Source organism: Mirounga angustirostris, unplaced genomic scaffold (genome assembly GCF_029215605.1).
Source record: "Mirounga angustirostris isolate CCGP_5_RB_7025 unplaced genomic scaffold, mMirAng1.0.hap1 SCAF_10, whole genome shotgun sequence".
NCBI classification, from domain to species: domain Eukaryota; kingdom Metazoa; phylum Chordata; class Mammalia; order Carnivora; family Phocidae; genus Mirounga; species Mirounga angustirostris.
This window is the reverse complement of record NW_026991718.1, coordinates 93,438,652-93,460,266: the sequence shown is the minus strand read 5'-3', so window position 1 is coordinate 93,460,266 and position 21,615 is coordinate 93,438,652. Positions and strand designations below refer to the sequence as shown.

Genomic DNA, 21,615 nt, shown 5'->3' with positions numbered 1-21,615 from the left:
TATGTAGAAGGAATAAGATCAATGAATGCTTTTGAACAGCACAAGTAAATTCACCTTCCCAACCCCGAAGAAGATAAGACAGGAGGAAACATTATTCGTGTAAGCACAGGGAAGAAAACAAAGAAACAGCCACAGCGCTTTCAACAAGTATAAACCAGAATGGCATTAGGAAGAACAACAGTTGCAATGGTGAATGCCATGGTTTTACACTGTGCTGTTAGGACAGCGAGGCTCTGTGTTTGCACCAAATACAAAATATAAGAGAAATGCCAAAAAAGAAATGACACCCAAAGTTTCTCAATGAAATGATAGTTAAGAGCGCACCAGCAAAAGGTGCCATGCAAATTCAAATGGCTATCAGAAGCAGTGGCAAGATTAGTATCCAACAAAGCAGAATTAATTGGAGAAAGAAAAGCATTAATGTCGACAAAGGATACAATTCGCAACAGCAATACAGAGGTGATGAGCTCGTTACATGCTGAACATGATCATGTCAAAGAATATGTCACAAAAGCAGAGGTGCCTGGAGTATTTGTTTCTTGGAGTCACATTTAAGATGGGAAAAATCAAGCTAAAGCACATCCAGAGACTCTAAGTTGCCCCAGATGTTCAGCCACAGGGGTGAAGTTTCAGGATGGCTGTTCTCAAATATTTGAAGGGTGTGTACATGCAGAAAACAGATCAGACTTTATGTCATGGCCCTGGGAAGCCAATGGAAGACAGACCACCAGAAGCAATGGGAATGCAGTGCTTATTCATCCTACGAAACAACTTCCCAAGAGTCAGGGTTTTGGGCGCCTGTGTGGCTCAGTTGGTTAAGTGTCTGCCTTCAGCTCAGGTCATGATCCCGGGTCCTGGGAGTGAGCCCCTCCTTGGGCTCCCTGCTCAGCAGGGAGCCTGCTTCTCCCTTTCATTCTGCTGATCCCCCTACGGTGCACTCTCTCTCTCTCTCAAATAAGTAAATAAAATCTTAAAAAACAAAAACAGAGTTGGGGTCCCCACCAAGGGGGAATGTCCTGCGCAGGAGACAGTGAGCATGGCATGGCAGGCCCTCATAAGGCAGTAGGAACACCTGACAGAGGTTGAGGGACTGCCACACATGTTAACTGATGCAGTTCTTGCAGTAAATCTCCAAAGGTAAGATCCATGCCACTTTCATCCCCATTTTATGGATGAGGGAGCCAAGGTGCAGTGAAGCGGAGGTGATTTGTCTAGGGTCAGACGATGACAAAGTGACAGACTGGGATTTAAACTAAGGCTCCAGACTGTGAGTTCTTTGCCATTGCCCCTGTCTCTCTCCTCTCTCCCTCTTTCTCTGTCTCTTTCCTTTCCCTTTCCCTTTCCCCTCCCCGCCCTCCCTCTCTCACAGATGTGATCCAGGAATTACACTTTCTGGCTTTTAAAAATATTCACAACACAGAAATTCTAGGACTTCTTCTTCCCTCCTTCTCTCCCTCCCTCCCTCTCTTCCTTCCCTCCTTCCTTTCTCTCATTAAAAATATCTGGAGAAAAGCAACCTAGGTCTGGTAAGGTGGCTCCCTGATGTCATCAGGTACTCAGACCCTTCAATCTTTTGTTCTTCCATCTTTACTAAGTGGCTTCCATTCTCAGCATCTTGAGGTAGCTGCTGTGGCTCCAGCCATCCCACCAGCAGGAAGGAGGAAGGACTAGAGCAAAATGATTTTTCCCATTGCCCCACCCAAGGACTCCTGCTTATAAATCTCTTGACTACCTCTTAGGTCACTAGTTAGGAAATGTAGTTTTTCAACTGGGTGTATTTACCAGGAATCTGTTACTAAGAAAGAAAAAGAGGGGCACCTGGGTGGCTCAGTGGGTTAAGTGTCTGTCTTCGGCTCAGGTCATGATCTCAGCGTCCTGGGATCGAGCCCCATGGTGGGCTCCCTGCTAAGCAGGGGGTCTCTTTGTCCCTCGCCCTCTGCCCCTCCCCCACATTCATGCTCTCTTGATCGCTCTCTCTATCTCAAATAAATAAATAAAATCTTTTTAAAAAGAGAGAAAGAATATTGAGGAGGCCACCAGCAGTCCCTGCCATGATAAGTTCTTAATTTGCTAAGGGGAATGGAGTGGCTGAGGGGCTCCCATCAGTCAGGGATGCTGGGCTGTTCAATTCCCAATCATCTGATGGAATGGTCGAAAAGTGTCCACTACTCACCAGTCACTAGCGGCAGTTTAGTTAATGGCAGAACACTCTCTAGTTTGGATGGTGAAATACACCCATGCTCTCCTATTAAACTTTATTCTCTCCCTTACTTTGATGATGTAATATGATTTTTCTTCCATAGACCTTTTTTTCATTTATTGAGTTCTGCTCAATTCTGTGTGGACAAATTAACTGGCCTTGGGATTTAAAATCCTAGCTTCAGTTTTGCCTAGTGTGTGAAAATGCCATTGTGTGAATATGAAAAATACATTATCTCATTAATTTTCCTTTAATTTCTCTAATTCTTTAATTTAGAAGTGTGCAAAACCAATCCCACACATTTAAGTGCACACAAGAAAAAATGGGTTATCAGAATGCAATTATATTTTAGGATCGCAGTAGATAAGCTGATTTTCATTTTGGACCTTATTCTTCCTTGTTTTTTTTTTTTTTTTTTATCTAAACACTTACTATTTGGAATAATAACTCATTGAAAGTTTTATTAATTGAATAGCTCTCAATTTGTTCTTTAGCCCTGCCATTTTCTGCCAAGGACTTTTCCTGATTCATTAAAGCATGACCTACTAAATGGGTGTACTGTTACCTAAATTTCATTTTCTTTTGTACTACAATGCTTATTGGAGTTCTGGTGAGGTTTCGAACCTCCAAAGCACAGCATTCAATATCATTCATTTAAAATAACTTACCACCGGTAGGGGTGGTGGGAGCGATGAAGGGGCTGAGACAGTGGTAGCCATTGTGTGAAGATGGAGCTTCCCGGAGGAAATGACAATTACCTGACCATCACAGGGTCCTCACACCCCTTCCTGTCAGGTGCCAAGACATTCCATACACCAAGTCTGGGAGATGAGGAATTTGAAATCCCACCTATCTCCTTGGATTCTGACCCCTCCCTGGCTGTCTCAGATGTGGTTGGTCACTTTGATGACCTGGCAGACCCCTCCTCCTCTCAGGATGGTAGCTTTTCAGCCCAATATGGGGTCTAGACATTGGACATGTCTGTGGGCATTACCCATGGCTTGATGGAGCAGGGCGGGGTGGGGGGCTCCTGAGTGGGGGCTTGACCATGGACTTGGACCATTCTATAGGAGCTCAGTTTAGTGACAGCCCACCTGTTACAACTGATGTACCAATGACAGACATGCCATCTGGCTCGATGGGGCATAGCCAGTTGACCACCACTGATCAGTCAGAACCCAGTTCTCAACTTGGTTTAAGCTTAGGGGGTGGCACCATCCTGCCACCTGCCCAGTCACCCAAGGATCGTCTTTCAACCACTAGTAGGTGAACCACTTTCACCTACTAGTTCACTTCACAGGAATGGTATTGAGGATTTCTGGAGGCAACTTCCCAGCCAGAAGACAGTTGTGGTGGAAGCAGGAAAAAAAGCAGAAGGCCCCAAAGACAAGAAAAAAGAAAGATGCTAATGAACCTCAGAAGCCAGTTTCAGCATCTGCTTTAGTCTCTTGTGATACACAGGCTGCCATCAAGGGACAGAATCCCAATGCCACTTCTGGGGGAGGTTTCAAAAATTGTGGCCTCCATGTGGGATAGTCTTGGAGAGGAGCAAAAACAGGTGTATAAGAGGGAAACTGAAGCTGCCAAGAAAGAGCATCTGAAGGCTCTGAGTGCATATAAAGACATTCAGGAGTGTCAAGCCACTGTGGAAACAGTAGAATTAGATACAGTACCACCATCACAGACTCCTTCTCCACCTCCTATGGCTACTGTTGACCCAGCATTTCCAGCATCAGCCTCAACAGAGCATCCTGCCCTGTCCTGTCCCATTGTTGTTAACTCCACTCTTTCCTCCTATGTGGCAAACCAGGTATCTTCTGGGGCTGGGCTCAGCCACCCCTCTGTTTTTTCCAGGCACCTCTGTTTTTGTGACATATTCTTTGACATGATCATTTTCATTATCAATTGGCTACAATCACCATGTTGATTATTACCAAAGAGATGTTGCCCTCTTCTATGACTATGTCTTAAGGAAGAATGGTCACTGTTAGCCTGCCACAGTGGTGACCTCCCGGGGGATCCAACTAAGCCAAACCAGTACAACCACTCCCCAGCCCAGTCAACAAGCCCAAATTGTCACTCGCTCAGTGTTGCAGCGGCAGCAGCCTCCACCCTGACGACAATCCCCCTCCACTGCAACAGATGCGTCAGCCACCCACTCAGCAGCAAGTCGCCATTCCGCAGCAGCCTCCCCCACTTCAGGCCGAGCCACAGCGTCCACCTCAGAAAGTTTGAACCCATGTACAGCAGCAGCCACCTCCTCTGCAGATGAAGATTGTGCCTCCTGAAAATGCAGACGCCCTTGGTCCCACCAGCTGTGGAAAGCAGTCCTGAGCGGCCTGTGAACAACAGCCCCGAGGCCCATACAGTGGAGGAGACCTCTCCTGAGACAATCTGTGAGATGATCACAGATGTATTCCTGACGTTGAGTCGCCTTCTCAAACGGATGTTGAATTGTGAGTGGGTCTCCCGTGACGCTCTCACCCAGCCTCGATGTGTGAGGTCGGGTTGTGAGAAACCTCCCGTTGTGAGGGAGGACTGGGACAGTGAGTACTGCAGCAATGAATGTGTGGTGAAGCGCTGCAGGGATGTCTTTGTGACCTGGATGGCTTCTAGAAATTGCAACACTGGTGTTTGTGAAGGCATCCATCCTGTTCTCCAAGCCAGGGAAGACTTAGATGCTGGGAACATGTCTCAGAGCCTCTTTTTAGAACACAAGCTGGGCTTTCTGGTAGTGCCTGATCTCAACCCTTGACGGTCCTTTGTGCTTCTCCCCTTTTCTGTCTCTTCAGCAAGGGCCATACTGTGGAGCAAGGCCGTTGAGTTTGCTGTAATCTGGAGTTGCTTTTTACTTTCAAGGACAAGCAGAGATACCAGTGATAATAGCAGAGGAGAGGGTGAAGGGATATGAACAAGCCAAACATAGGGGTGCTGCTGGTCGGGGGTTGTTTGAGGAACTCGGGATAATTGTCATAGGGCATGCCTAAACAATTATTAAAATGTTGGAGAATACTCAAAAAAATAAAATAAAATAATTTACCAGAGCCTTACGTGGGCTGCTTTCTAATACCTATGAATATAAAATTACCAAAATTTAGTGTGATTTTGCTAAACAAATAATATTGCTGGGGCGCCTGGGTGGCTCAGTTGGTTAAGCGACTGCCTTCGGCTCAGGTCATGATCCTGGAGTGCCGGGATCGAGTCCCACATCGGGCTCCCTGCTCAGCAGGGAGTCTGCTTCTCCCTCTGACCCTCCCCCCCTCTCATGTGCTCTCTCTCTCTCTCTCAAATAAATAAATAAAAATCTTTTAAAAAAATTGCTAATAAGAAAATTTTACCTCCACAATTGTAGTTGCAGTAAATGACCACTAATTCCTGAGTTGTTCCCTTTTACTAAATATAATTATACTCTAGGCTCTTTATAGAGAAAGGACATCTAGGTTTTAAAATTGATTGTTTTTTAAGCTATTTAATCCAGTTTGAAAATGAATTAAATGCATCGCAGTAATGTACAGGGCTTACCATTTATATTGAGGAAAGACATAACCAGAAAGTTTCCTAGATGTAATCTGAGACTTAGTGAAGTCCCATTTCTTCAAGCACCAACCAGCATTCACATCTACCCCATATAAAAAGCATTTGTTGCACTTGTCAAGGGAGCAAGAACCTCTTCTGCACCCACAACAGTCTCTACTGCAAGTGAACTTCTTGCCCATCATCACTGTAAACCGATCCCTGCCTCATAGCCGATGGGCCTGACAGCACGAGTATGCAAGGCAGCTAGTGCAGGTCTTCTAACAGAGACCTTGCATTGCCTTTAAGTCCTGCTCCTGGTGCCAGCTTCATTATCTTCCACTTAATCTCTCCTGGTCACCAAATAAAAATCAGAGGGATGAGGTGCTGGCCCATGGGGCAAACTCATGCCACTGTGCTATTTTACTTGGCTGTCACGGTGGTGTTTGTTTGATTCTAATTTGAACCACAATAATGAGAAAATTGAGTCCACATTAAAAAAAAAAAGTATCTGACATTTCCTGAGAAATCAGATCTGGGCACACTGAACCCATAGTCTACCCTGGCACCAAGTGTATAGAGTTGAGTTGTGACCAAACTCTGGCCAGCACATGGGCCTTTGAGTTTGCCACAGTACCCTTGACAAGTGTCAGCCTTTATAATGTTTTTACTGTTGCTTTCCCTTACTAGAGGAAAGGGTCTGCTTCCATTCGTGTCTGTGTCAAAAGGGAGAGAACAGAAGTTATCCTGGGAGGGTTGCGTGTTGAGACAGAGACAGAGAGGAGAGGGAGGGAGGGAAGAAGGGAGAGAGACAGAGGGAGAGGGAGAATATTTCTCTGACAAAGTGAAGAATAATTCTATACTTTTCATAAGTAAATAGTAGTCCAGTTCCCTCATTTTCTTTTCTGCCTCGCCCCTCTATGCACTTGGATTTCAATCCCTGGTATAATTGCTTCTGTGAAGATTGTTCTTACCAAAATGGCTATGTCAAATCCCATTCCATGTGCTCGTCCATGGCCTTGTCACTCCTGCATGAAGAGATGAATTCTAGGTTCCCTCCCTCTGATCCTGGCCAGGCTTTTATGATGACCTCCATGAATAGAACACGGGAGAGGAGACACTCCTTGATTTCCAAGACTAGGTTAGAAGAGAATATGGAGCTCTCTGTACTGGTTGTTTCTCTCAGGACACTTGCCCTTTGAAGCCAGACACCATGTTGTGAGGAAGCCGAAGACACATGGAGAGGCCACATGTGATGTTCTGGCCAATACCCCAGTCAAAATCCCAGTCCACGGCCAGCATCAATTGCTGGACATATAATGACAACTTGCTGTCATTTTTGAATACCTGGCATGTTTTCGGGGGGGGGGGGCATGTGGAGGAGTGAAATGGCTTATCTCCAGATGAATCCAGCCCCCAGCCCTCAAGTCACCCGCAGTCTGTGAGTCTTCCCAGCTGAGGCCTCCGACACCTCCCACCTTGCCCTTGTCTGAATTACTGACCTACAGAATGTGTGAGCCTCGTAAATGGTCATTTGCACCACTGAATTTTGGAATAATTCATTATGTGGCATTAGATAACCAGAGCAACTCCTTCTGAGAATTGTCTCTGAGTGGTCATTCCACCTGGTTTTTGTTTTTTGTTTTTCAATTAAAACCTGATTGTATCTGAGGACAGAAAAAGATATACCTATACCAGACATTGCTATGTTTACTTAATTAAATGAACAAATGTATTTATTGCTGTGTCAGTGCTTCCCTTATCACCACCAAAATAAGCATGTCTCTATAACATACTTCAGGTCCCGTGCCCTACAGGGGCTGATATTAGTCAACACGTGACAAACAGAGAGATTCCAAATAGTGGGAAACAGCGATACGCTGATAAAGTTCCTTGCAATCATTTCACTCTCAACGACGAAGAAGATTGCTGTAAGGCCCTGAGTTGGATAAGGAACAACTCCATCATCGCAGAAGGTAAGGATGTTTGAAACTGTGCATCTTTGCAGAATCGCTTTTTATTTTTATAATGAGTCTCATTCTTCATCTAGTTCCAGTATATAATTAGTGCCTAATTAATTCCAACCAAATCATTCATCTGTCATGCTTTGTTTTCCAGATTAATTTACAACTTGTTGTCATTTTTGGATACCCAGCATGTTTGCTGGGGGAAAGAAAAAGGCTTGAGATAGTTTAATTATCTATAATTATTTTATTACACAAAATGAATATCCGAAAAGCAAAGCATGGCTAAAATCATTAACTAATTAAAGAATAATGTAATAAGCAAACATGTTTAGCAATTATATGGAAAATATGTCTCCTTTTGTGAAGCCGAAAAGACCTCGGAAGAAAAAGAAAGGTCTGCATTGGAAGGGCTCTTTTCTTCCCTTCCCGAGCCATTGTTCTCTATCTTGGTGGTGTGTGCCCAGTCCTTCCCACAAATGCACGTATTTGAGTTGCATGCCACTTTTTGAATCAAAATGAGACAGGAAACCATTTCAACAAATGCCCCTGCCACTCAAAAGTGTTTTCTCAAGCAGCTTCCTCTCTGTTGCTTGGATTAAATTGAAATTGTCTGACTAGCAAGACAACCAGAACAGGGCCCAGCTACCTCTTTGTCCTTAATTGAAACCTGGGAGTCAAGTTTTGAAGATGACAAAGTGCAGCCCCTCCGTTTTAGCCTACAGCTTGGGGAGGGTCAGTGACTTGGTTAGCCTATACAGCTCCCCGTGGCAGGCTGGGGTTCTGTGCAGTCCAGGGATGTGAAAAAACACTAAGTGCCTATCATCTGGGATCAACATGTAAAATTAAATCTATTAATCTATTTAATGTACTTATTCAAATACAATTTAATGATGTTAGTTAACATAATATATTAAAATCAAATACAGTTTCTTCTGATTTTTGGTGGAAGATTAAGGGATTAATTAACTGTTTGTTAAATTACTACATTTATTCCATTAAAAATTTTAAAAAATGGGTATCAAGTGACACTCAATACATTGCTGGATTCAATTTGCTAATATTTTATAGGCTATTCGATCTAAATTCATAAGTGAGATTGGCTTGTAATTTTCTCTTATAAGCTTTACATGTTCAATTTGGGGAATTAAGGGTATGCTGGTCTCACCAAGGGTTTTTTGGAAGCTTTTTGTATTTTTCTAGGGTCTGAAATACATTGTGTAACCTAAAAGTTGGACCGAAATAACCCATAAAACCAAGTGGGTCTGGAAACTTTGGGTAGAGGTGGGATATATAGATATATACCAGACTCAGATTTAAAACTTGTCAAAGTATTTTCCTATTTCCCTCAGAACTTGGTATTATTTTCAGTTTTGCATCTGTATGTGTTTAAACCTGTTTCAACATTTTAGTCATTTTTTAGTCACTGCCCTATGACCTACATAGACTTAAGGAATTCTTAATTTGGGGATCAACAAACTTACAGTAAAGGTAGATAGCAAATATATTGGACTTTGCAAGCCATGTGGTCTGTGTCCCATCCACTCAGTTCTGCCACTGCAGCAAGAAAGACAATACATAAATAAATGGGCAAGGCTGTGTTCCAATAAAACTTTATTTACAAAAATCATTGATGAGCCATAGTTTGCAGAACCTGTTTTTTTATGCATAGGATTTGTGACAAATAATTACCATTTCCTCAAATCTAGGCCTCAAACTGTAACTTAAACTCCCTGAAAGCACAAAAGCCCATGGTTCCGTACAAAATACACAGTGTGTTTTAGGACTGTCGCCAATCCTGTCATAATGCAGTGTTTTAACTTCGAACAGTTGCCTATTTTTGATGTTAGGAATAAGGACCATTTTGACCAAAAAAAGGGCCTTTGGAAGTGACAGTGCAGGTTCTTGAGGTTGAATGTTTATGGCAGAGAATTTAGAAATCCCAAAACAACAAGCACTATGCCCTCCTTCAGATCCTTCAGATGCCTTTTTTTTTTTTCATGCTCTTGGCTGTCAGATGGGGGAAGAGCATCTGTGTTATTTTGATGACTTGACTAGTTGTCAGAGATGGTGTTACTCTGCTGCCCACTTAAAGGAAAATAAATGCTTTTGCAAGATTTTAAAAATGTCTCCCATCAGCCACTGCATAAAACTCTTCTGACTGCCTGCTTTTGTCCACTGAACAGTCAAGATAAGAAGTATGTAGAAATGAGTTTCTTATCTTAAATGTAGGCTATTCCCCCAGGTCTAGTGCTAATGACATTCCCAGGGCATCTCTCAAGTAGGTGCTCTTAACTCTCAGATGCTGGGTCCAGGCTCTGGGACATCCAAGAAACTCAGCCCTGCCAGATTAATTCATCTCTGTGTGGTGCTCCTTTTCAAATGACTTTTCATGTAAGAAAAGTTAGAAAGAAAACTGTTAACCTCCTGTCTGAAGTAAGCTCTTTCTCTTTGTAGCTTTTTCCACAATTAGAGTCCTATTCAGACTTGAATTTAATTAGTCCCATTTCAGATAATATCTTCCTCACATGGGTTGCTGTGAGGATGAAGTGAAATAAATATTTCATGCCCAACTCAGGACAGTGTGTCATATAGAGTACGAATTCAGGAATACTACTGCTCTGGGCCGTGGGGTTGTTGCTATGCAGGGCGTAATGTCAGCCCCTGGTGATCGCTCGGTCTAGGACACAGTCCACACAAAAAATGGGGATCCGTGTACACCAGGGGCCGGTCCAGCAGTAGAGAGGTACGGTGTCCTTCCTGAGAGCCCTGCAAACTGAAGTTTGGAGAAAGAGGATCGAGCTCAGCCTTAAAGAAGAGCAGGATAAGTAAACAGAGAGGTCGGGGGAGTGTGAATTGTATTGGGCAGACCCTTGGAGGGCAGCGATGCCCAAGTTTAACTGGTTACTTTTTTTTTTTTTTTTGAAGATTTTATTTATTTGTCAGAGAGAGAGAGAGCATGCGCGCATGAGCGAGCACAAGCAGAGGGAGCGGCAGGCAGAGGGAGAAGCAGGCTCCCTACTGAGTAGGGAGCCCGATGCGGGACTCGATCCCAGGATCCTGGGATCATGATCAGAGCTGAAGGCAGAGGCTTAACGACTGAGCCACGCAGGTATCCCTTAACTGCTTACTTTTTAGGGTTGGGGAATTAGTGAAGGGGGATAACCAGTGCACAAAACAGCACTTTAAGAAGGTGAACCTCCCATCGGTGGCGCCCATCTAGTAGCGAGAAAGAGATCCAGAAGGAACAGGTTGGAGGTTGAAGGGGGGGGCTGCCGTGCACGCAGGTGGGGGCTGCTGCAGCCACTTCTAGCTTCTACTCAAGTCAGTTACGGGATGACGGTATTGGAAGCTAGAAACTGGAAGCCTGGCACTTCATGAAAGCCGAGCAGGTCTGCGTTCCTGGACCTATTGCCATCGCTCCACCAGGCAGCCCTGGCTTCCTCTTCCCATCACCGTAACACCACCAGGAAGAATGTGGACATCTTGCATGATAGTTAGCTTTTGCTCCCTCAGTGCTAATTTCCCCCTTTCTCAATAGTTCAGGGTGGGGCTGGCGGGAGGGAGGGGAGGACAGAGCCCTTCCTACCAAAGTCTGAGAAAAAAAATCTCTTGTGTCTCCGGGGCTGGGATTGGGTCACGGGTCCATCCGGGAATCACATGCTGAATCCGGGGACACATAGGACCTGACTTGGCTGAAGTACCGGGACTTGAGGGGAGGGGCTTGTTTGTTGGGGATGGTAAAGGGATTGTTCTGGAAGAACAGGTGGATGCTGGGTAGCAGAAGCAAATGGATGGTGAGTCGGAGGAGGTCAGCTCTGGAATTTCTGCCCATTGAAACTACAGATACAGGGGCGCCTGGGTGGCTCAGTCGTTAAGCATCTGCCTTCGGCTCAGGTCATGATCCCAGGGTCCTGGGATCGAGTCCCACATCGGGCTCCCTGCTCGGCAGGAAGCCTGCTTCTCCCTCTCCCACTCCCCCTGCTTGTGTTCCCTCTCTCGCTGTGTCTCTCTCTGTCAAATAAATAAAATCTTAAAAAAAAAAAAAAAAAAAGAAACTACAGATACAGCCCCAAAGCATCACCACTGTCCGTCTGCTCCCCCACCCCCCACCCGCATTCACTATTTTTGTTCTGCCTGCCCCTGCTTCCAAAGGAGATATAGTTCTGTGATGGAATTAGCCCAGTCTGAAGGAAATTGTTTTCTGGGCTCTAGAGTTGGATAGGTTTATAGATGTAAATTATCCTAAACTATTAGAACCGCTCCGGTGTCGTGGAGAATAGCTGACATCACCGGCTCAAATGCTGCTTTCAACTGCAAACAAAACCCGGAGTTTTCCGCCAGGGGTTTCAGATGGAACCCGGCAACCTAATACATTGCAACAGTTTATGGCATTAATTGAAACTAATTGAAATTCATCTGCTATTATCTCTGCACTTTCCATGAAAATGAAAAGTAAGATGAAAGTAAAGTAAGTAAATAAATAAATAAATAAATAAAATGGCCTTAATGGCCCGAAATGGATCAATTATTTTCATCTTTAGCTAAATACAGTTTACTGCCTTATTAAAAGCATGTTTGTTAGGAAAAGTATAACATTAAAATTCCAGTGCATGAATCACCGAGCAAAGCCTTTGTTATGTTATATCTAATATAGTCTTCCCTTTTTATTTGGCAGAGCAAAATGAGACAGGTCAGGCTTGGGTCATGGAAATCTTATGCTTTGACTTATAAAAAATAAAAAGAACATTCTCTGGTCTATTCGTGGACATATGTTTCTTAAGTGGATGTTTATTTCATAATTTACTAATATTCTGTGATATCTATTTTAAATTCTTTCATTATCTAGTTATTTGCTAAAGTTAATTATACAGATGATATGCCAGTTAGAGGTTTTTTGTTTGTTTTTGTTTTTTTAGGAATGTGTTACAAATAAAATGTAGTGGTATGAGCACTCTGAAACCAGACTCGGCAGGTCTGAGTTCTGCTGAACTTGCTGTGTGACCTGGAGCTAGATCCTTAACCTCTCTGTCCTCAGTTTCCTGAAGAACATAGTAACACATATCTCGTGGGCCTATTTTGAGGATGAATGAGGTCATACATAATCACTCTATGTCTCTTTTGAAGTGGAAAAAGGAAATATAATTCTTCATTAAAATACAATGGTACATGTAAATATACATAGACATAATTAAAAATACATAAATTGTAAAATGTAGCATATAGCTTTTGTTTTCTCTGGCCTTAAACATATAATAACTAGGAAGAAAATTCATATCAATATCTGTGTGCATAAATCCTGAGTTGATTTCTTCCACAGACTGTATGCATACAATGAGGTGTGATTTCATGGCCAGTCTACTAAATCAGGAAATCCCTTCCTTTTCTTCATTTCACGAGATGGTTTTCTTCCTGGAGAATCCTTCATCTTTAGAGTATTGAGCATGATAATGAAATACATACTTTCTAGGTGGTTAAAATTAAAGCACTCAGTTCAAAAGAATAAAATACTTTTTTAGCATCTACTAAAAAAAATTGTTAAGAAGGTTGTTCCATTACTCTTAGGGCAAATCATGTCTAAAAAAAATTAAAACCATATTTTATTTTTTGAACTTAACAGGGAGATCACCTTAAGCATTTCATTTCTATAAAGCTATGTTACTTTTAAATATTGGTAAATTTTCGGGGCACCTGGGTGGCTCAGTTGGTTAAGTGTCCAACTCTTGATTTTGGCTCAGGTCATGACCTCAGGGTCGTGAGATTGAGCCCCACATCAAGCCCCACATTGGGCTCGGAGCTCAGCGGGGAGTCTGCTTGAGATTCTCTCTCTTCCTCTGACCCCCAACCCATGCTCTCTCTTGCTCTCTCTCAAATAAATAAATCTTTTAAATAAATAAGGATTAATAAATTTTCTAGCTTCTGAAACTATTATTTATCTCCTCCAGGAACCAGGATGATGAAAGTGGCCTCATTTCCCCTCTGATTAAGATAATTTGAAGAACCTCCAAAATCTGGGTGCATTATAATAGTTGAAACGTTAAAAGGTCATTGCCTTACTTTGGTGATCACAATCAAATTTGACTACTAGTGTAGTCATTTATGTCTTCAAAGAGCATGTATCAAGAAGCAAGAAGATCACCTTTCCATTTCTACCAACATTTTAAATGACAAGTCTTGGTGCTTTTTTGATAAGGTGGAGAATTGATGGCCTGCAGAGAGTGATTTGAGACCTCACTTTCCCTCTTTCTCCCCATGGTGGGCTGTCAACACCAAAACCCCTCTCTCCTCTTGGGAGTCCCCTTGTACATTTCACCAGGAAGGTTAGCCATGAGGGAATGAATGAGTACTCCTCTTGCCAACCTTCATTTCTGAAGCTTTCACAGGGTCCTCTTTATGATGGTACCCTCCTCATGCTCTGTTTCCCGTTTCAGATCTGTAATCTTAGTAATGCATAATTTATTCCCTAAAAGGAGCAACAAAAGATTGACTTTCCATGAAAATTGCTATGGCTATATTCTATTACCCTTTATTGAAAATTCACCCAGACTGTTCTAATCATCCGTTACCATTTGCCATTTCAAAGCAGGACAGCCCACCATGGTACCTCTGTCACCTATCAGATCAAGTGCAAAAACAGGTCGTTTCTTATCCTTAGATTAACTAAGCTGCAGAGAAGGCAGTGACCAGATTTCTTAGCATAAAACTGATATGCAGGGGAAATCCCCAGCTTTCCCACTCTATTTGCATCATATATGCATAGAAAAGTCAGAAGAATGTATATGATATACCAGTTATGTGAAGGAGCCCCCTGCAATGTGTTACCTCCTTATAACTATTTGCAAAGACTCCATGAGTTATAAAGTACCAAAGTCGTGGAAATGCATCGATTAAAGTAAATCTCTGGCTAACTGAAGTTATCTGGCATTAAAAGCATGCCATACATGAATATATATCATGGGTCCCACATAACCTGGGGTTATGTTCAGTCTTCAGGGTGTTTGGCACCAACGGAACCCCATTCACCCCGTCTCATATATTCTGGCTGGGAAAAAGCTGTCAGACCCAATGTCTCTTGTAGGCAAAGCCCTTTTCTCTACTACTATTCATGGCTCAGTTCCCATCCTTTCCCCTCACCCGGCAACCACTTTGTTTCACCTACTTTTAAACTCTTTCTTCTCACGTACCCAAAGATTGAAGGAAGTCTGTATCTCCAAGGCTATCTCTGGTCTTCTGTCTCTCTGCCCCTCGTTTTTTCTCTCTCCATTTCCTTTCTTCCCATTTTCCCTCTTTGATTCAGCTAAAAATTGACCCAACTGTCACAACATGTTATACAAAGGTCAACTTTCTCATAAAACATTTTCATTTCCTTGGGTTTAAGCGCCTACCAATATGGCAGAAGTCTTATTTTATACTGTTGTGTTGTAGGCACACACAATTTTGGTTACATTTAGGATTATGTAAGATTTTGGGAGTCTTACTGGAAACCTAATAACCAGATCTAACATTGTGAAGGGGAACATGTTTCTGTCTTACAGATTTCAGGTACACAACTCATCCTGTGGTTGGATGAAGTAGTGCCAACTTTGTAGTGAATACCAAGTAGAAATATGTAGTAGGAAAATCTGGCCACAGGGAGGTTGTTCTGCAAAAAATATTTTAAGAGGCACAAAAGTAAGGCCCAATTAACTTATGATTAACAGTATGATAAACCTCAAACATTCATCCATGTGTCTAGTCAGGAAACGTTTTGTCACACCCACAGTGGGGCAGGTACTATGCAAAGCTCCCGGGTAACATGGCAGGCAGGGCCAACTTGAAGTCACCTCACAGATAATCTTAGGCATGTAGACCGTGGTGAGCACAGGGAAGGAAAGGGAGAGACTACCATGGGCCTCCTGGGGCCTCACCTGGCTGGAGGCTGGACTGTCTGCTTAGATCAAGGCACAACCACAGGCTGTGGTCGGGTCTTGACACGGGGGCTTCAAAAGCACTATTTCTATCCCAGCCATGCTAGAAAATACTTCCATAAATATAATTAATCATATTTTTACACCTAGGTTGGTATATGTCCTGAAATAAATCAATAATCAAAATCTTTGTCTACTAGGTTTATTCTGGGGGAGCCCCCCCAAACAAAAGACTTTGCTTATCCTATGAATTATGTCCATGCTTCTATTTTTGCTGTTAGCTTATCAAAAAATTATTTTCCGGGCATTTGAGTGAAGCCAATGTTATTGGTAACAGCTCTAAATATTATTGTTTGTTTTTGTGTGTGTGTTTGAGTACAGTCGACACACAATGTTACATTAGTTTCAGGTGTACAACATAGAGATTCACAACTCTATAGTTTATGCTATTGTTACTGATGGTGATGAAAGTGATAATGGATTGTGTAGGCTTTGGGCCTGGTATATAGGAGTCACAAGATAAACATGAATGGACTCTAAAAATTCCTTACCAAGAGAAAGTGCAAAATGATGTAGAAAGAACTCACAAATATCATGGAAAGAATAATCCCCCCTGAGAGTGCAAACATTTAAAGATTTTATTGTTTTAAGTATTCTCTATACCCAATGTGAGGCTCGAACCCACAACCCTGAGAACAAGAGTCGCATGCTCTACCGAATGGACCAGCCAGGCTCCCCCAGAGTGCAAACATTTAAAAGGCAAGAAATGGAAGTGGCAGAGCTGACTTCGTCACATCGGGTCTTGTTATATTTGTGAAAGGATGTGATTTGACTGGTGACATGTTCTTATTTATATTGTACAAGATTATATTAAAATGAGATTCTACTATAGTCTGTGGGTAATGAGAGAAATATATGTAAATAATCTTATAAAAGATGTTTGGATGAAAACTTTTAGATGGCATCACATAAGTATCTATTTACTATGGCCAGTATGACTGTGAGAGTTTGGACTACTGTTCAGCAAATAGTCACACCCTCCCCCCTCCTACCATGGGCAGAGTGTGCTTCTCACTCCTTTGACCATGTGCTGGGCCCTGTGACTTGCTTTGCTCAATGGAATGTAATTGGACCTATACTATTGCAAGGAGGGCCTTGAAAAGTGAGCAGTTGCTCTTGCCCTCCTGTCCCCCTGCCTTTCTCCATAAATAGAATGGGCCTCAGGTATCTCTTGGTCCAAGGAGAATGAAACATGGTGCAGACCCGATCCCAACCACAATGTGGAGCCAGATGGGCTGCCATCAGCCAGTGCGCAGATGTATGAGTTGACCTACAACAGTAGGCCGGCCGTTGTTCCACACTGAGTCTTGGGGTGGTTTGTGACGCAGCATTATTGCAACTATTAGGATAAGCAAAGACTCCAAGGGGGGGGTGGATTTTGTTTCAAACTGAACTTCAAGATAGGCAAATCTATTCTGAAGTTAGAATATCTATCAATAAATTTAAAATTTTAAATTATTTAAAATATTAAACATCTAATTTTAATATGAGAGACTTTATAAAATATGTTACCTTTTGAAGTGAAAAGGTGGGTCCTCTTCAGCTGCCTACAAGCTGTGGGCAGCCCCTGCTACACAGTACCCAGCAACATCGCATTGCCCTGGCTCCCACGAGCCTCTTATGAAAAAGCCCATCTCACACTATCTAGAAACTAACATGAAAGAGACTGGAAAAATACTCAACTCTGAACTGTGTGGGGGCCTAAACACTTAAATTTGTTTCCCTGAAAACGAATGTTGTTTTGACATGCATATTTTAAAAGGGCAGAAGACCTCAAGCCTTTGACAGTTTCAGGTTCAAGTTTTGGCTTTCCTGGCAGGCTGATTCTTTGTTGTGCCAGACAGCAAGGATGCATGTTTCACAGCAGGCAGAAGCCTCAGTAATTTTAGCAAAATGTTGGCTCTTTCAGCCATGGAAAATGCAGGCCACCAAGGAATGTTGCATTAGAGCATCTGAATAGAGAGGGAATCATAGCCACAAAATTAGAGTCTCCTAGTGAAGGCAGGAAGAAAGGACCCCACCCTCTGGCCTCAGTGCCTTCTTGCCATTCCATATTTGAGCAACAGGAAGTATGGGAGAACTTTCTAGATGCTGTTACCCTCAAAGAAGCAATCTGAAAGTTAGTCTAGTTCCTTTTTTCCCCTAAGCAAATAAGACAAGCAAGCCATTACACCTTCTTTCAGTTTTAGATGGAAATGATTTTTGCATCATTTATTCAACCAAATTGAAGAAACACACTTACCATTTATTTTGCCTTGTAAAATTTCTCTCAATACCATTTCATAAACAAGAGGGAAAAAAAGATTTTCAATGAATCTATCATTTTGTCATAAAATTTTACATATTGCCTGACAAGTGAGTCTACAGCAGTTCCTTTGTAAAAAGGTAAAAATGCCAATTCAGTGTCAAAAATAGCATATAAATAGCATGTAATACATTTCACTCATTTGATAGTTTGATCTTAAAACTGATGAAATTAGTAGAATAACTATGTAATTACTTTTGTAGTATTTTTAAGAATGTAAATAAGTAGTTTAGACTATTGCCATCTAAACGCTCTTACACAGGGGAAATCTTTCAAGATTCTGTTGTGATTTCATTATTACTGACTGAAAGAACACCCTGCTGTCCCTTTTGCCAGGTCTTGACTCCTTAAACCTAAAAATCAAAATTTGAATCTTCATTAAATTATTCACTGAAAAGCAGAATGTTCTAGTCTTTCGTTCTCAAAAAAGGGAAAGACATTTCCTTGAAATCAACCCAATTCAACACTTAAATATTAAAATATCTGTACCATCATGTCCATGACTCTGTGTGGGTTTTTTTTTTAAATCACTGTCCTTTTCATCATTTACGCAGAACTTGCAAATATTGCAAACTTTAGTAATTTTTTTCCTTAACAAATGTAGCAACTAGAGAACAAAGACAAGATAAAAGGTTTTATCCCAGATGGTTTCATTTAGCATAATTTCAACTTTCAAATTACAGGACCATAGATGAATGTCCTACTTCTGTGTTAAAAGTACTTGACTACTTTGTGGGATGTTTTGTGCCAATTCTTTACTAAATTATCTTGGTCACTGTTGCTAGGTAACACCGCCGGCTTCCCGCAGCTGAAAGGAGGTTATAGGGAACAATTCGGCATTATTAGCATTTGACTAAGAAGGTTGTTGGGTTTTGTTGTTGTTGTTGTTTTAACCGTATATCTTAACATTTCCCCCCTTTTCTAGGGAATGTCATTGTCTATGGGAATACAATAGACACTTACACCACAGTGGAGACGCTCTTAAACATCGGTGTGAGGGGCTCCCATATCCACCTGGTGCGGCCCCCGCCCACTTCCACCATCACCTGCATCAACAACTACTCGGTGGAGAGCGCGGTGGAGGAGGCGCTCAGAGCAGCGGGAGTTACCGTTTACCGCGACGCGCTCCTGGCTCAGTGGAACGAGGGCCGGGACCCAGACCCCATTCACAGCGCCTGCTTCACCACGCCCACCAAGCCTTTCAGACTTCCGTGCTCCGTGAGTAGGTCCCTGTGAACTTCACTTGCCACCTGCGGAGAGCCGTCACCTGCCCGGGACGCTGGGTCCCAGAGATAGCCCGTGGGGGATTTATAGCCACAGTTTTTGGGTTTTCTTTTCTAATGGTTCAGATGATCTCTTGCTGAGGGACAAGCCACCCCAAACTTAGTGGCATAAAACAGCAATCACTTATTATGTTTACCTCTCCATTCTGGGGTTTGAGGGAGCCCAGCTGGGCAGTTCTCAGGTGAGGTCTCTTATGTGGCTGAAGTCAGACTGTGAGCTGGAGTCATGTTCATTCCCGTCTGGCTTTTGATGCTAGATAAGCTTCAGCTGAAATTTTGTCCAGAACACTTCATCTTGGCAGGGTGACTTGGTTCTAAGAGCCAGTGGGAAAGAGAGAGAGAGAGACTGTATCACCTGCCTATATCCAAGGGGAAGAGAATTAGACCCTGCCTCTTCATGGAAGGAGTGTCAAAGGTTTGAAGAGCGCTAACGTTGACCGAGAACTCACTGTGTCTCAGGCACCATGCTGCATGCTTACAGTATAGTCCGTCACGTGGTCACAACAGCTCTGTAAAGGAAAGCATCCCCATTTTACAGATGAGAACACTCTGACCCCAAGTCAGTGGTATGCTGGGCTCCCAACCCAGCTCAGAAGCACCCCAAAGTCTATGCTGCTGTTAACTTTCTAAGACTCTGGAAACAGCAATAGGGGTTTCTCCCCCATGGAATGGAGACTTAGAAGACCTTTCTCTCATCTATCTATCTATCTATCTATCTATCTATCTATCTATCTATCTATCCCTATCTATCTATCTATGTTTCAAGAGCGAAGAACTTTTCTCTCAGGTTCTGTAATAGCTTGACTTGTAATAGCTTGACCTCCTCAGATTTGCCAGTCAGGAGATTAGCAGAAGCCAGCAGTTGGGGAGAGAGGGACGGGGCCAGTCAATCTAACAGAGAAGCCTCCCTTACAAAAGGGAGGCTGAGTTCAGTGTGAGTGTGGGGCTGGGTGGGTCAAGGGTATATATTATTGGTTGTGGTAAAGAATGCTAGCCACATTTAGTGGGCAAACTGGTTGGGGGAAGCCAGTGGGGGCTCATAGCAATCCCTTACCTAAGTCACGTCTTCTGACTCAAATGCCCCCACAGGTAAATGAGGGTGACCCTCATCCCCCACCCGCCCCACAGTCTATCTAGACAGGAGCTCAAAGCAGACCACCAGTGCAAAAGAGATTTCTCTGGAATCCCTCATTTTATCCTGATAATCTATGGAAATTTTGCATTCTGCTCCTTCATACATGTGTTTATTCATTCATTCCACAAATATTTATTGAACGTCTGCTAGGTCTTAGGCTCTGTCCTAAGTGTGAGAGTCATAGCAGTGAAAAAGACAGAAAAAGTTCATTTTATTTTAATGTAAAAATGACATGGTATATACATGTATGTCACAATACCTATTTAAATTAAGAAGAATCCAAATGTTTTCACCCAAATTTTCTCCCCAAAATGACAATAATGGAAGATGTGCCAAGTTTATCCTGGGGAAACTCTGGAGCTAAACACACACCCTCCTTAGGAAGTAGAGGTATAAGAAAACCTCCCCTAGAAACCAATTGAATACAGGTTCTCTAGCAGCCCCCTTGGGCCTTTATTTCCCTATTTAGATCAAAATTGAAATCATGGCAAAGACATTTTGCAAATGCTCTCAACTGCCTTGGATCTAACACACCTTCCTGCTGAAACTTCATCCTAAAGCAAACTGAGCCAGGTAAAGTCTCCTGCTTCCCCCACTGTGCTCTGCACCACAAAGAATGGCCTCTGCAGGTGATGTTTCCCAGCCCTAGTTGCTCACTGACCTTCATATGTGTTTGGCTAACAGTAGGTACTGGCAGGAGATTTCTCCCCTCTACTGTCAGCTTTGAGTAGCATCTCTGTCAGGGCATTAGGAAACTTTTGGTGGGGATGAATACATTCATTATCTTGACTGTGGTCAGTGTTGTGGGTTGCATTATGTCTCCCCCACCCCTAAAGATAGGGCCCTAATCCCCAGTACCTGTGAATGTGACCTCATTGGAATTAGGATTTTTATAGATGTTATCAACTGAAGAGAAGGACATACTGGATTGAGGAGGGCCCTAAATGTAATAACTGGTGCCTGTCTATGGAGAGAAAGGTTCGATTCAGAGGAGACCCTTGGGGAAAGAGGCCGTATGATGAAGTGATGGCAGCTGTAAGTCATGGAGCAGCAGGCATGGCTGGCGACCACCAGAATCTAGGAAGAGACAAGCAGCAAGGAGTCTTCCCTAGAGCTCTAGGAGGGAGCATGGTCATGACAACACCGTGACTTCGGACATCTCATCTCCAGAACTGTGAGAGAGTAAATTTCTGTTGTTTTAAGCCACCCGTGAAGTGGTACTTTGTTCCAGCAGGACTGGCAAACTAA

At 42.9% G+C, this 21,615-nt stretch overlaps 1 protein-coding gene and 1 pseudogene across 1 annotated transcript in view; both read left to right on the top strand.

Moving 5' to 3' along the window:
- Window positions 1-21,615, top strand: part of CFAP61 (cilia and flagella associated protein 61) — a 304,410-nt gene that overhangs the window by 210,765 nt on the left and 72,030 nt on the right. The window contains exons 21-22 of the mRNA XM_064572747.1: window positions 7,515-7,689; window positions 18,875-19,167. Of these exons, the coding sequence (XP_064428817.1) occupies window positions 7,515-7,689; window positions 18,875-19,167 (468 nt within the window). The remainder of the gene's footprint in view (window positions 1-7,514; window positions 7,690-18,874; window positions 19,168-21,615) is intronic.
- LOC135361827 (TOX high mobility group box family member 4-like) lies at window positions 2,929-4,955 on the top strand (annotated as a pseudogene).